We start from the raw sequence: 14650 nt of genomic DNA, 5'->3' as shown, positions 1-14650 counted from the left end.
ATTCAGGGGATATGCTTAACTGCATTAGAGTTAGATTTACCTCCTGATATTTGCTCAAGTGAAGAGAGTAGTACTGTTTTTAAGACATAATTACCACAGATTTTTTAAAACAGAGGGCAAAATTCCTTTTGTATAATGAGAGTAATTTAAAAATTCAACATTTAGCTTAAACCATTCCTTTAGACTTTCATTAACAAAGTAAAAATTAGTTAATTTCAGAAGCTATTCCATTGTATCTTTTTTAGACATCTGTAAAACAGAAATGAATCACCTTTTGATAGTGCCTCTCAGTTTGTTATTAAGGATGTCTGGAGTATTCAATTAAATTAGATACCTCATATTTAGTGGACAAATATTACTATAATAGAATACTGTATCACAGGATGATAGAATTAATTTAATCTGTTCTTAAGCATGTCTACTGTGTAGTAGAATCACTTGAGAATCAGTGGAGAAAATAAAGAATTTAAGGATGAAAATCCTTTGACTGACTTCAGTGATTTGCTTAAATGTAAGGTAGATCACACTTTAGGCATGATAATTTCTCTAAAATAATTATAAAGGAACTCTATGATGACTAAAGATGTTATTTATTTACAAGTCCTCTAGCTACTATATTGTTATATAAAATTAGGCATAAAACCACTTTCTCCTACACCTTTAAGAGACAGTATTAGCTATAAGTTCATTTTTTTGGGAGAGTCAAGATCTTTTAATGTATTTTCTTGTAGTCTAAACTTTATTAACTAGAAGTTAATAATCCTACAGAAAGTTGTATATATATGCTTTACAGGAAGGAAGATTCTAGGTTTTTACTACCAAGACTGACTATAAGAGCACCTGTAACTATTTCAGTCATACAAGTAACTAGTAGAATACAGTTTGAAGTCCCACATTATATTTGAACAAGGGAAAAATTTTAACTTTTTAAATATAAATATTGCAAAAACAAGATTACAGTACTTTGCTTGTAACTGGGTTTTGGTTCATAAATATGACCTTCAAATTGGACAATAAAAGAATTGTCTTTAACCTTGATTAAATTGTTCTTGACAGCTAAATATATTTTGTGAAAAAATTCTGCTCATCTACTGGCTACTAATTTTTCTGGCTTCATGGGCACTTCTCAGAAAATACGATGTTAAATTTTTTTGTTCAAATTTTTACATCTAAAATGCCATTAAATTGGTTGGGATAAATGTCTTCTAAAACTTGAAAGGAAAAGACTTTGAAACAATGCTTGGATATGTGGAATGCACATGTAACAAACCAAAAAAAAATTTAGTTTTGAATAGATTTTTTGCAGGATTGTGTAACTTTTTCAACAGCATCATATGCCTCTAACTGAAAGAGTTTCCCGACCAGTGAAATGCACGAAGGTCCATTGTATCTTCACCTGCTTAAAGGCAATATTTTTTAATAGACTTTTTGATCACTACTCTTGAATTACAAGGGCCAAGGTGAGGAGGTGCAAATGCAGGGAAACTAAATATGATCTTCGGACTTTTTTTTTCTTTAGTAAATAGGGGTGCAAGGTTAAAGAGAATTCTTACAAGTCAATTCTGTCAACAAAATAGAGTTGCACAAGAACTTGTTTTTTGTAATTGCCAGGAAAATGTCTGAGATTTCTTATATCTTTTCTTCTGCTAAAAACAACTGTACTTCCATCTTTGTAATAACAAGGTATGTCCTAGGGTGAGAAGGGTTATGATAGAAGCTCCTGAATGTAGAAAGAAAGCAATTTGAAATCAAGGTGAGATGAAAGGGAAAAACTATAGATCACTGGTTTATATTTTTAATAACTGTCAAACTGAGAGTAACATTTAGAAAAGAAAGCTACTTTATAAAATATGCCAAAGTATCTCCAAAATTTTATAATTCTTAAAATGGAATTAGTTATTTTACATTTAAAAAGGAATATAACATTGTACTTTCCCAGCTTGTGAAGAGCAGAAAAGCATAAACATTATTTTAATTTAGAATGCTTGAATTCATAGGAAATCCTTCACAATTGTATCAACCTTAGAAGAGTTCAAACTGTGAGTCCTAAGTACTACTGAGCAGGTTTTTAGCAGTAACATTTTAAAAACTTGTATCTGCTCTCACTAGATTTACATAATCTCAAAGATAAATTTTAAAACATTATGTCTGGTTTGACTGTCTCCCAGGAGCAAACTGGTATTTGAATAAAACACATCTTATCCAGGATGACAAGGTGACTGAAGCAGACACTCATTTCTGAAGAAAAGTGACAGTTAAAAAAGATGCCCTAGATATTTACAGAAACTAAAACTTTCAGAGAGATATAAAATAACGTACTATAATAGACTTCATTATTATTTACTTTGGTTTCCCAAGTTATTGAGATGTTTTTATTTTTTTAAATGATGTAGTATTTTTGAATGTAAAAATAGACACTAAATCACATCCCAGCCACCTTATATACTTATCAATGACTGGGAGGGCCATGAGAGTTTTTTCATGTTTTAGTGGAGTCCACCAGTTAATTCACATCCACTCTATGCAGGCTAATAGACTTACAAGTTCTGATTTGTTAGTCACAACTTTTAGTCTGGAAGCTAACTGCCCATGAAGCACATTATCTACATTTTTTGCTACCAGTGCAAAAATACCTAGACGAGGTATTCTGTATAATGTCATTCAGATATCAGCACATAAAATAGCTTAGGGATCTGTGGTTTAGTTCATTGTTACAATCCCTCCCGAGAAAGACAAATGTGATGGGATGTGGTTTGTCTTCAACACCAGAAAGATTTTCTTCTCAAAGATTGAAAAATGAAAGAAAAGCTCCCTTACAAGTACCAATAAGCAGAAATAGCTGAAAGAATATCATACTTACTACTATTGTCACTAATAGTCTTAATATAAATGTATTTCATTAAAAAATTGGGTTATTGCTCCTTATAAATAAAAGCGCATGAGGACAGGCCTTGTAATTACAAGCATCATGGGATTTCTCTGATGAACTTTCCATCTGCTGGAGACAAAGTATTTGGCAGTCTGTGATCTTTGCTTACATACTGTAGAGATTGGAATGAGTCTAAGACTGAGCAACATCATTTGGATAACATAAGGAGTAAGTTTTAACTTATAATTTTTGGATTACATATTGGGTAACCAGTAAATGCCAAGCCAGATTCAGCAGAAGAAATAACTGATATTTAATTAAAAGTTTAACCCCTTCAAAAAATAAATAAATAGATGACTCACTCCCAGCACCTGTCTTTACTTGTATGATATGATAAATCAACTACTCAAACATATTTACTTTAACCTTTGCAATCTGTACATATTTGGAGAGTGTATTTTCCTTGTTCTATTTTAAAGCATACAGAAAAAGAAAAAAGTCAAACTTTCATGAAACATTTGAAGAGTATCTTCAATCTGAATGCTGTAATCACTGTGCCCTACTGCCCTACTAGATATTCTTGAATTTGCAGAATATCCACTTGCAAAATTCAGGGTACTGTAAATACAGTGTATAAGTCTTATATCAGCACAACAGGAAATAGCAGTGCTGCTAAAGGAAGCAGTGTCATGTAAATATCCATCACTTAAACAGTTCTATATTTCTCCTTTGTTCAGCTATGATTTTAGAGGTACAAAATACTTCTAAACACAATTTATGCCTTTTTTTTTATAATGTTAGAAAATTATTTTAAGGTTGAATTTTTGTCTACGAAGTTTAGTATATGACTCTGCAATGTGTAATATTGTGCCTTAAAACCAAAGATTTCTTAAATGAGATGTGAAGAGTGGATTTTTGTGTCCACAATAATATATAATAGTACTGCTGAAAAAAAAGGAAAAAAAATAACCTTCAAAGAAATTGGTTTCTACAAACCTCTCTCACATTTTTCAAGTAAATATTAATCTGGCATTTCTTGGAGCAAAAACATCTGTTTAATTTTACCATCACTGAGCTGAGAAAATTATGTTACTGGACATTATTTTGTACACAAAAAATGCATGTATAATTGGATACCTTTCTACATAGTCCAGCAGTCGGGAACAATGGTTAGAAGCAGGAGCATCATGACCTCCAACTGCATAAAGAAAGCCATCACATGTAGCCACTCCTACACCTCCTCTTCTCTTACACATAGGAGCACACATATTCCATTTATTTGTGTGAGGATCATAATATTCCATTGAACTTAAACATGAACTTCCATCCCGACCTCCAACTGAATATAACCTAAGAAAATCCACACAAATAAAGATATTAATAAAACAAGAGCTCGGAAGTGTAGAAATAAAATGAAGGAGCATCTGGGTTTTTTAATCTGACATGAACAAACAGTAAAAAAATAAAATCTCTCAAAATCACACAAATTTCATATGGTCAGCAAACATAGACGATTTTAATATTATTACCAAATTTACATACTACTTAGCCCTTTAACCAGTTGAATAAAAAAGAAGATATTTTCTTTCTGGCAATAGATATTTTTATTCTTTAATTACAGCATATACTGCCAAGAGTGCCATAAGTGACATGCAGATTTGTCTCTATAGATTTATAAGTCATGTAAGCAAGGTTGCTGCCTTACTTCTCATCATCTGTGAGGTGGAAGTGAAAGTGCTAACTTATAATTGGTAATCCAGACAAACAAGAAATATGCAAACCATTCATTATAGTTTCTCTGTGTTTTTATCATGCATCAAAGTGGGAATTAGTCTGACAACTGCTGCCCTGTATTTTAATATTCTATCTTGTATAATTCTTTAATACTGAATAGATTCACAAGCTTCTAATTCTCCCTTCTTGGGGGGAAAAATAAAAGGAAGAAAAAAAAAGTACTGTATAAGCTCTGTATGCTAACATACAAGCCATATGGAAACCTGTAGTCAGACTTTGATCTAGTGTACAGCCTATTCCACATACAAAACTATTAATGGGACTCTCATGTCCAGAATGATTTTTACACTTACAATATAGTAGAGATCAAATATGCAGTACATTGCAGAGAAGAATATTGCATTATGTTTTAAACATGGAATTTTAAAAAGTACTACCTCATTTTCAAATACCTTGGTTGTATTGAAGAAGGGTCTTGCCCACACTAACACTAACATGTATACCCAAAAAGTAAGAAAACGATATGCCCAGGCACTGTATGTTGATTTTCTTCATCAGAATATACTATAAAGATTGAATTCTGTAGGGAAGTCATGGACAATTTCTGAAATTTTAAATTTGAAATGGCAAAAACATTGTTTAACAAAAAATATGTTGTATTTGTAACTATCTACAGGCAAGAATCTTGTTTCCTTCCTCCATTTATAATGGTTCCCAGGAGGAAAGAGTTCTGATTGTTCTTTCCTGCTATTACCATGCTGCATTCATTCCATATATTCCTTTTGTGGTCTGTTGCCTTTTCTACAGTGCCTGGAGATTAACTAATAGAAACACAGGCTATTTTAAAGTCCAACCACTGAGCAAATTAGGATGCAAAAGCTGTCTGTGTGAAGTAACTATTCATTTGGAAGCTTTTACTGTCCTAAGCGCTCCATGAATTCAGAGCTACTTAAATGTGCATTTACCGTTACGTTTCATTGGCATGGATGCTGATGAATAAGGAAGTGTCGTACTACCACTAAATATGTCACTGAAGCCATAGAACATTTTGACATAGAACTGCCTGACAGACATACTTGTGTTCTTACTAAAGTAGCCAGGAGAATCCATACTCCTCTATGAGAGATGTTAAAGCAAATACACTTTTTTGCAACTATTTCTGTGGATTCAGTCCTAAGATATTTACCTTTCTATATGATTATCAGATATCTACAGGTAGGATCCAATTCGAGATTAAGACACCTACATGCGAGCGTTAATCTGTGTGTGTCTATAGTGTCTAAGTCGCTGTTATACTCAGGGTGGTCAGTTGAGCCTACAGCTTGATTCTCCAGCCACAAACATACTTTTTCTTCAGCAGAGAATAAGGACTGCAGAAGAGCACCAAAAAATTGTAAACATGTGATCCAAATACATTTGTATGAATACAAATGTAAATATAAGCATTACACATAGGTGTCTGCAAGGGTGTTGTCTTTATTTTCAGAGATAGGACTTCGTTCAGCTGCCCACAGACAGTGATCAAGCATCATTTGTGACATTTAGGGTATGGTGGCATTCCCTGCAGGCAGGCAGATATGACAAAGACTACACAGGAAAAACATGCATGTTTGCTGGAGGTCAAGCAGGCTGTCCTGAGACAATTCAAATGGCAGTAGACAATTACACGTAGATAAGTGAATTGATCCCTGAAACTGAAGCCTGAGATTTCCAAATAGATTTCTAAGTAAATATTTGGACATCTAAACACTTCACACAATTTTAAAAAATGCAAAATAAGACCCTGACCACTAAGAAGGAAGTAAGACTACTAAGTGTCTCTGGATATAAATATTTCAAAAGTTTCAGTTAGCTGTAGAGTATCCTGAGTATTCGTCACTGGTTGAAGAGTGCTTCTGCAGTCATTTTGGGCCTTTGTGACTATGGATTAGGCAACTTGGCTGAAGAGTGGAAGCAATTCCTATTTTATTAGGTGACTTAAAGGAATCCATTTTTGCAGCTCTGTCTTTCTTGGTAACAATTTATAGTAAAATTTTCTATAGGGAAAAGTATAATGTGTTTCTCTAAAAAAGCCTGAAAATCTGGCATTTCTATGATCAAATATCAGTCCTGCAATTTCAAGGGCTACTCTTATGCCTCTTAATTATATTTAATTTTATTACTGCAGTTACCAGGTACCACCTCTGCTCTGGATGATTTGTTGAAAATACTTCTAAGTAGACTTTCATTTCCATGTGCAAGTACTTTAAAATTCAGAGATTAAAGATAATCCAGTAACTCTGAATTTAGAAAATTCAAGTTCCTCAAATTTTTATGTTTGTTAATTTCACAGTGTTAATTTACAATATTATCTTAGTAATATTACCTTATCTTAGATATTACTTCAACTAGCATCAAACACATAGCTCATTTTTTTCTATTTCTCCCAGATTACTGGTGTCTGTAGGCTTCTTGTAGATTTCAACCTTAACAGGTTTTAAGTACCTGCAGTATTGTAAAACTTCAATTTTCAACATTGCATAATTAAAAATAAAGCTCGAGAAATAATCATAAACACAGTCACATAATAGTCATATCTTCATTCATTTTTAGGTGGGAAATATTCTGTTAACTGAATTGCACCTCATTGTGTATACCATCAAAACTGTTGGGATTTCTATTATAGCTATCACTGTTTAGAGGGGAAGATCGACAAGGAAAAGAAAGCATCCAGTACTGAGTACTTTTGTGTCCACTGATCTCAGTGAAAGTTTGCCTGTGGAGATGTTATAGATTTCTATTCCCCAATGATCAGTATTTCAGCTTAATCAGACAATGTGCATAGATATGATTTTAGACCAAACAGTCTCCTCTGAGCCGGAAATCTGTCTTCTCAGAGTTTGGTCATTTCTTTTTGTATTAAAATGGATAGAGATTCCTAAACATTTGTGTTTGTATATATATGTATAAAATGGCTAGAAAATGCAGTAGAGCTTTCAAAGTAGGATACATTAGAAGAAATTGTGACCGGCTGGATCAAAAGCATTTATCTCAGTGTTATCATTACAAACCTTTGATAACTAATCAGAAAAGCCATTTTTAAATTCAGTTTGACAAGCTAACCTTAAAAAAACAGACTGCCTTTGATGTGAGGTAGTAAGGCTTGTGAAAATAGTTGAATCATGCCTTTGTTGCCTTTCTTAACAAGGTTTTGCCTTTCAAAATTCTTTCACTGTGACTATCAAAGACCATATTCAGTCATGCCTAGGCCCCTTTATACCTTTTTCTGCCCTTTCAGTGTGTCTGCAAGAGCAACAGAGAATTACTCTGGCACAAAGGATATATGCCCAGTCGAAGTGAGGGGAAGGTAATAATTTTCATCAGTGCTGGAATTCTGTATTGCTCAATCAGTCCATACCTGATCTAGGAATCAGACTGTAGGAGAGGAAAGATTTCTATTCATGCTGCCTTGGTTATGCCAATGAACAGTACTTCACTGGCAAAAAGAAAAAATTATAATTTTCTGAATGGAAAACATTAATGAGATCTTATTTTTGGAATGGTATTTCATGTATTTGGTGCAGTGATGCATTAGTGGAGTAAATTAAAAATACATACAGTTTGACCCAAAAAAAAGGGAAGAAAAAAAAGTCATAAAGTGTCTGCACTTAAAGGAATAGTAACCACTGATAGAAAATATTGAGAGGAAAAACACCTTTTGCATGGATAATATCACTATGGCAAAATTCTACTGCCTACACTAGAAAACATAGTTTCCTAATAGAAAGAACCTGCTTCAAGTAAATGTAATTCTAATCAAAGTTATATGGGTTACATTATCTCTGCAAGACCAGTGACTGAATGCAGATTCCACCAGTTGGAAATTTTCTTGACTGTATCAGGCTATAAAATAATTAAGGCAAAATAATCTTTGTAAATTAATCATTTACTACAGCATGAGCTTAAGGACCTTTATCTGCTCTCTTATTTATTAAAAAAAAAAATCAGTGAATCTGTCATTAAATAAGAAATTGTTATTGAATTCACAGAATTACTTTGTGCTAAACTGAGCTAATGTGTTACAATATTCATCATTTTTGTCAGTTTAATAGTTTTAGACAATAGAGTTGTTCCATTTTGTTCTGTCCCAGTATTCATTTACTGCATGATTTTGAAATAAAATATTTTAAAATATCTACACTTTTTTGTAGTTTCTACAGTTAAGGAAGAATATTTTCAACACATGTCCCTTATTCCCTATAGCAGGAGGTAAAATAATTGCCTTTATGTGAAAAGAGTTTGATCAAAAGCAGCAGTTAATAAACAGCACATTTGTAAAACACCAGCAGTGTCAAAACTGTCATAAAAGAACCTGAAACAACTTCTACAGGATTTAAATTAAAATACAAATTTATTTATAAGTCAAAGTATATTCAGAGTAAAATATAGTAAGAACAGAGACAAGATTTAAAAAGCTTATATGAAAAAATTCTAAGGCTGATAACTTGTGAGTTAGTCTTTGAAATATGTTTCTCATTCTTCCCATTGCAAAGGGATTTTATAAAATTGGTTACATTTATAAAACACCTAATAAGTAATTAATATTACCCTAAGTCAAATTTTATTTTACTCTCTAGTTGGGTATATAATGTAAGATCTGTTATGGAAACAGATGTGTGAAAGCATGATTTTTTTTTTTACAAGGAAAAGTACTGCTGTATTTCAGTATCAGGCAAAATATCCATGTCATTCTTAACATACTGATTTAAAAGTATTCATTTGTAGTCAGTGAGAATATTGTGGGCAGAAAACAGGCAATAAGGAATATATTTTCTCTCTTTTTATGACTGTAATTATGTATGTTGAGTATAGTATTTTTCTTAGTTCAAATGGATTACTAAAAAAATAACTGAATCATCAATAAGACACAAGAGCAAAGAAACCCTCAAGCAAAAAAAGCCATGAGAAAAAAAAGCTTTGATGGGAAATATAATTGTTTCAGTCATACTTTCTTACCTTGTTAGCTTGGCATGAAATTTTGAAGTGTTACTTCAGCTTTAAAAATCACAGTTACAGCATATTAATACTTCATTTATTTAATAATATTGAGCCAGTTCCCTAGTTTTTACTGAAGTATAAAAATTATCGGTGCATTGCAATTATATGGATGACTTGAAAAAAGTCTTAGATCATTTAGTCTGTGACCTTCACAATGAACAAATCCTTCTCAATTCAATGAATCCAAGCAATAATGAAAGATTCAGCTGAAGTTGGTCTACTGAGTCAAAAGACATTTCATTTTACCCCAATAGTAGTTATTAAGGAGTTAATCAAGTTTCAAATTAGAAAAATAGAAATATCAGTTAACAGTGGAGACAGCATGGTATTCTGTTCTGCTGACTGTAGTAGATATGTGATAGCTGCTGCAAGGGCTGTTGTCCATAAAGATATTTAGTTGAGTATCAAATTAGATATTTAGCTTTCTTTAATTTCAGTAAGATTTAGATATTTAAATATCCTTCCAAATTTACACATATGTAGAAATAAGAAAGCATGTGTATATACATGTATATACACACACGAATACATGTGTTTATACGGGCGTGTATGTAAGTTAAGTAAATGCTTGCATTTGGTCAGAGGAGTATCTCTAGACTTCTCCGACTGTACTGAGCAAAGGCTTCGTTCAGGTCCCAGCATATAGGCACTAAGAACTCTTTGAGACAGACTGGAATTCTCATACTTCATCTCCTGCTAAAGGTAAAAATTAAAAGCCAGACCTTCAGAATAATCCGGAATGTGGGATACTAGTATCTTTTGCGGTTTTGACGATGAGAGATAAGACAGTGATTGCTGAATGCTTTTTAAAAGTCTGTGTTTAATTGTGGAAGCTGCACAATTAAATAATTGGCTATGAATCTTTCTAGGCATTATCCACATAGCCTTCCGCTGTCTAGATTTGTACATACGTTATATTTAAAAGCTTAAGTTAGGTGGAGCTACCCGATTGCCTTTTCCTGTCAGGTATTGGGACTGAGTAAGTTAACTCATTATGTCTGCTTTGTCCCAAGTACCCTTACATGCCCAAATTAATGCATATCATACCATGTTATGTTCATTATCTATGTAGAATTTGTTGTTCATTACAAAATTTACAGAAAAAAAGAACTATGTAGTAAAGACAAAATGTTTCTTATTACAAAAACTGAATGGCAGGCCTTCCAGCAAATGACAGTCATGCTAGCTGTATACCAATCAACAGTCAGCTAGTCCAAAAATCTTGTTTGTGTGGATGCATGAAGAGAAGTGCATGGTGGGGCGTACACATAAAAAGATGTAGATGCGCAGTAGATGTGTAAAATAGAAACGTGGCCTAAGCATCTAGGAGCCTGACCATAGTATATCAAGAGAAAGGAGACTCATCAAGTTCCCACCCTGCAATGCAGCAATGTATTTAACATCTGCCGTTTCCTAACAATAACTTGGGTTCTAAAGAGCTATACATCCTAGCTGCATATGCGCCTTCCTTGGATTGTAGGAAAAATACTGATTTTACTGTAAAATTTCATAATTTTTCATTGTCCTTTTCTAAGAGTCACATGTATTTACCTAACTTGTATCTGTTCTACCCTTTTTTAAGGATAGCCTAGCCGTGTAAAAAGAAGTAAGCCTGTGCAGAGACTCCTTTCTTACAGGATGGATGTAAAATACCAAGTTAAATCATATTGACTTGAATTGCACATTCACTGAGCTGCATGGACCCCCATGTAAAAAAACGACTTTGTGTGCAAAAGTCCAAAAGATCAGCCCAGAGCACTGAATTAGTAACGAGTTTTAACGATTCTGCTAAGACAAAATTCCACAGATAGTTTATTATATGATGCATGGAAGGCAAAGAAGCAGAACTCCTGGAGGAGGTTGTAATCAGCCACGCAGTCAAGTTTTGTAGGTGGTTATATGAATGTAATACATTGCTAATTCTCTTGTGCCAAACACTGAACTGCTATTAACGACTTTGTGGAATTATTAACCTACGCCTCTCCGAGGTCAGTACAAAATGGATATATTCCTGTGAGGGACTAACTGCAAGACAATTCTGAGAACCCTTCTTGTGCACACAGTAATTTGGTTTGAATCTTGCTATTTTCTTGAAGATGAAGATTCAGCAAGCTAAATTTCCTGATGTTCATTTTGCAATAATGCATAACAGTCATAAGGGACATATTAAACTAAAGAAACTGCTATTTACCACAGGCACAATATTGATCTAAATAACACAGGTTTCATTCCAGCTTTGTCTCATTAAATGACCTGAAAACAAAACATTGCCCTGCACATATACCAACGTCTGTATTGTCCAGCTCTCTGTTTCCCATTCAAAATGAAAAAGAGAATAGCTGGAAACATACTTCTAAGACGATAATCCAATTTACGGAAATCCATTACTAAATGAATCCAACTATTGCAAAACTGGAGAAACTGGATGAATGTAACTGAATATAAATAAACACAAAACATTTTTTTTAAATAAAGTGAGATGTTATTAAAGTCTCTCCACCTAACAAATTGAATTGGAAATGTAACAAATTAATATGGATGGGTGTGAAGGGACAAAATGGTAAATATGTAAATACATATGTATTTAAAAAAAAAAATGGTATGCTCTATTTCTGTGAATACTTAAGTAGAATTAATAGAATGTGGAAAGCCATTATAAATTCTATCTGCTACATTAAAGCAATAGACAAAATCTGACATTCCAATTGATAATAAATAATTTCATAAAGGACACAACCACAAAATCATACCTCTATGTTGTACTGTCTTACAATAAAAATATGAAAAAGAAACACACTCAAATATCAGTGAATAAGATAAACAGGAAAAAGGAAGGAAACATAATTGATGCAGAAAGATGAGGCTTTCCAAATAACTCCAGTGTGAAAGAGGTTGGACTGCATTAAGGGAATCTATGTTTAGAGTCTTTTTCCTATAGAAGAAAACATCTCTGGGTCAGTATAAGTATCTTGCCCTTAGTATTTGTATTTAATTTTCCTGTTTTGTAAAATCACCAGTCGTAATGTTGACATCTTCCTTGAGATTATAAATTGTGATGCACGTCCTCAAGAGTGTTTGAGCATTTAGTTACTGCCTTTGGCACCAAACTTATGAAACAAGAACCACAATTAGAGCTTTTGCACCAACCTCCTGAAAGCTCAAATGTTTTTAAAATGTTCAACTTAACTTTTCTCAAAACTGCTTTACAAAGAAGGCCAGAGCTGGTCATTTGACCCAAGATAGACCTGCTACTTGGGTACTTGAAGCCCATCCCCATTCTTCATCTTTCACCTTTGCCTAATTTATATGGCTTCCTTACTGGTTTCTAATAATGTTTTCTTTTCCAAACTCTATTTAGACAACATTTGATAAGAAACCTGATCTCCTAACTCAACACAAAAATGTCCAGTATGTGGTGATTATCTCACGATTAAATGTGGAAAAATAAATATTGCGACTGTACTGTCAGCAACTGCTCAGGTGCTGGCAGGGGGGCTGTAGGGGCGGCCTCTGTGAGGAGAGGCCAGGGCTGCCCCATGCCAGACACAGCCGGTTCCAGCCGGCTCCAACCGACCCAGCGCAGGCCATGGCTGAGCCCCGCAGCTGAGATGGTAGTACCTCAGGGAAAACACATTTAAGAAAGGGCAAAAAGTCCCACACAGAGTGAAGAGGGAAAAAAGAGAGCGAGATACAGCAGAAGGAACACCAAAGTCAGAGAAGGAGGAAGAGGTGCTCCATGGCACCAAAGCAGATATAAGCACTGTAGCCTGTGGAGGACACCATGCTGGAGCAGCAGGATATTTTCTGAAGGACTGCAGGCTATGGAGAGCCCACGATGAAGCAAGGAAAATGTGTCAGGAGGAAGGAGCAGTTATGGATTGATCACAACCCCCATTCCCCATTCCCCTGCACCACTCAGGACTGGGGTTAGAGGAATTGGGAATGAAAGACATAAGCCGAACCTGGGAAAAGAAGGAAGAAAGGTGGTGTTTTAAAATTGGTCTTTGTTTCTCACTACCCAGAGTCTATTTTTATTAGCAATAAATTACGTTAATTTCCCCAAGTTGAGTCTGTTTTGCCTATGACAGTAATTGGTAAGTGATCTTGCTGTCTCTATCTCAGCCCATGAGCTTTCTCAGTCTATTTTCTCCACCTGTCTAATGAAGGAGAATGGGTGAGCAGCTGGGTGGGCATTTGACTGCTAGCCAAGGCTCACCCACCGTAGTAATGCATAAGTAATTCCCAGTTCACAGGATCCCCTTTCCCCTTTCCTCAGTGTACAGTGCCTAAACACAGGCAGAGACTGTAAAAGCGATTGTAATACAAATACTAATACCTATGACAATAATAAGAAATACTTTGCAGTTTCTTTGTTGAAAGAATCAGATATAAGTCAGATAGATATTGGTGGGGAATAATATTCTCCTGCAGCATTTCTCATTGCTCTTTTTCTTTTCTTCAGAGAAAACAAATATTTATAAAACTTTATTTTCTCAAATGAAAGAAAAGTAAAAGATTATTTGAAAGGGCACTTAAAATAGTTATATTTTTACAAGTTAGGATTAGCCAATTCCTTGCTTTTCGTCATCTATCAAATCAATAATAGCGTGTGTTCCTTGATATAAACAGCAGCAGCAGGTGGAAATATCAAGTTCACTAAAGCACATCTTTTGAGGATGTGGCAATCAATACTGGGCAGAACTCCCTTCTCCTTGGTTCCACAAGATGTTACGATGTAGATGAACTGCTTCTTAGTGTGTGCCAAAGTCGTTACTTTTGATGCTTAACTCAATGCATTGCTATGATGTTCTACCATTTAAAGTAAAGCTGCAGATCATATTAACAGCTGAGAATTTTTTTCTTTCCAGATTTACTGATATCTGTTAAAGAGAACAAAAATAAAGGGCCAGTCTTTTTGCCATGAAAGCTATAGGTGCATAAAAAGAATGTTGACAATTTCCAACATACAGGTAAAAATTCAGGAGTATGTTTTGGTAATGTAATTTTTAT

At 34.1% G+C, this 14650-nt stretch overlaps 1 protein-coding gene across 2 annotated transcripts in view; it reads right to left on the bottom strand.

The window, feature by feature from the left end:
• Positions 1-14650, bottom strand: part of KLHL1 (kelch like family member 1) — a gene marked incomplete at both ends in the record, with an annotated part of 258931 nt that overhangs the window by 1799 nt on the left and 242482 nt on the right. For both annotated transcript variants that reach the window (XM_082013897.1, XM_082013898.1), the window contains one exon: positions 4007-4219. In XM_082013897.1, coding sequence (XP_081870023.1) covers positions 4007-4219 — 213 coding nt within the window. The remainder of the gene's footprint in view (positions 1-4006; positions 4220-14650) is intronic.

This window comes from Phaethon aethereus, assembly GCF_964289735.1.
Source record: "Phaethon aethereus genome assembly, chromosome: 1".
Taxonomy (NCBI): Eukaryota; Metazoa; Chordata; class Aves; order Phaethontiformes; family Phaethontidae; genus Phaethon; species Phaethon aethereus.
This window is presented reverse-complemented; position numbering and strand designations above follow the sequence as displayed.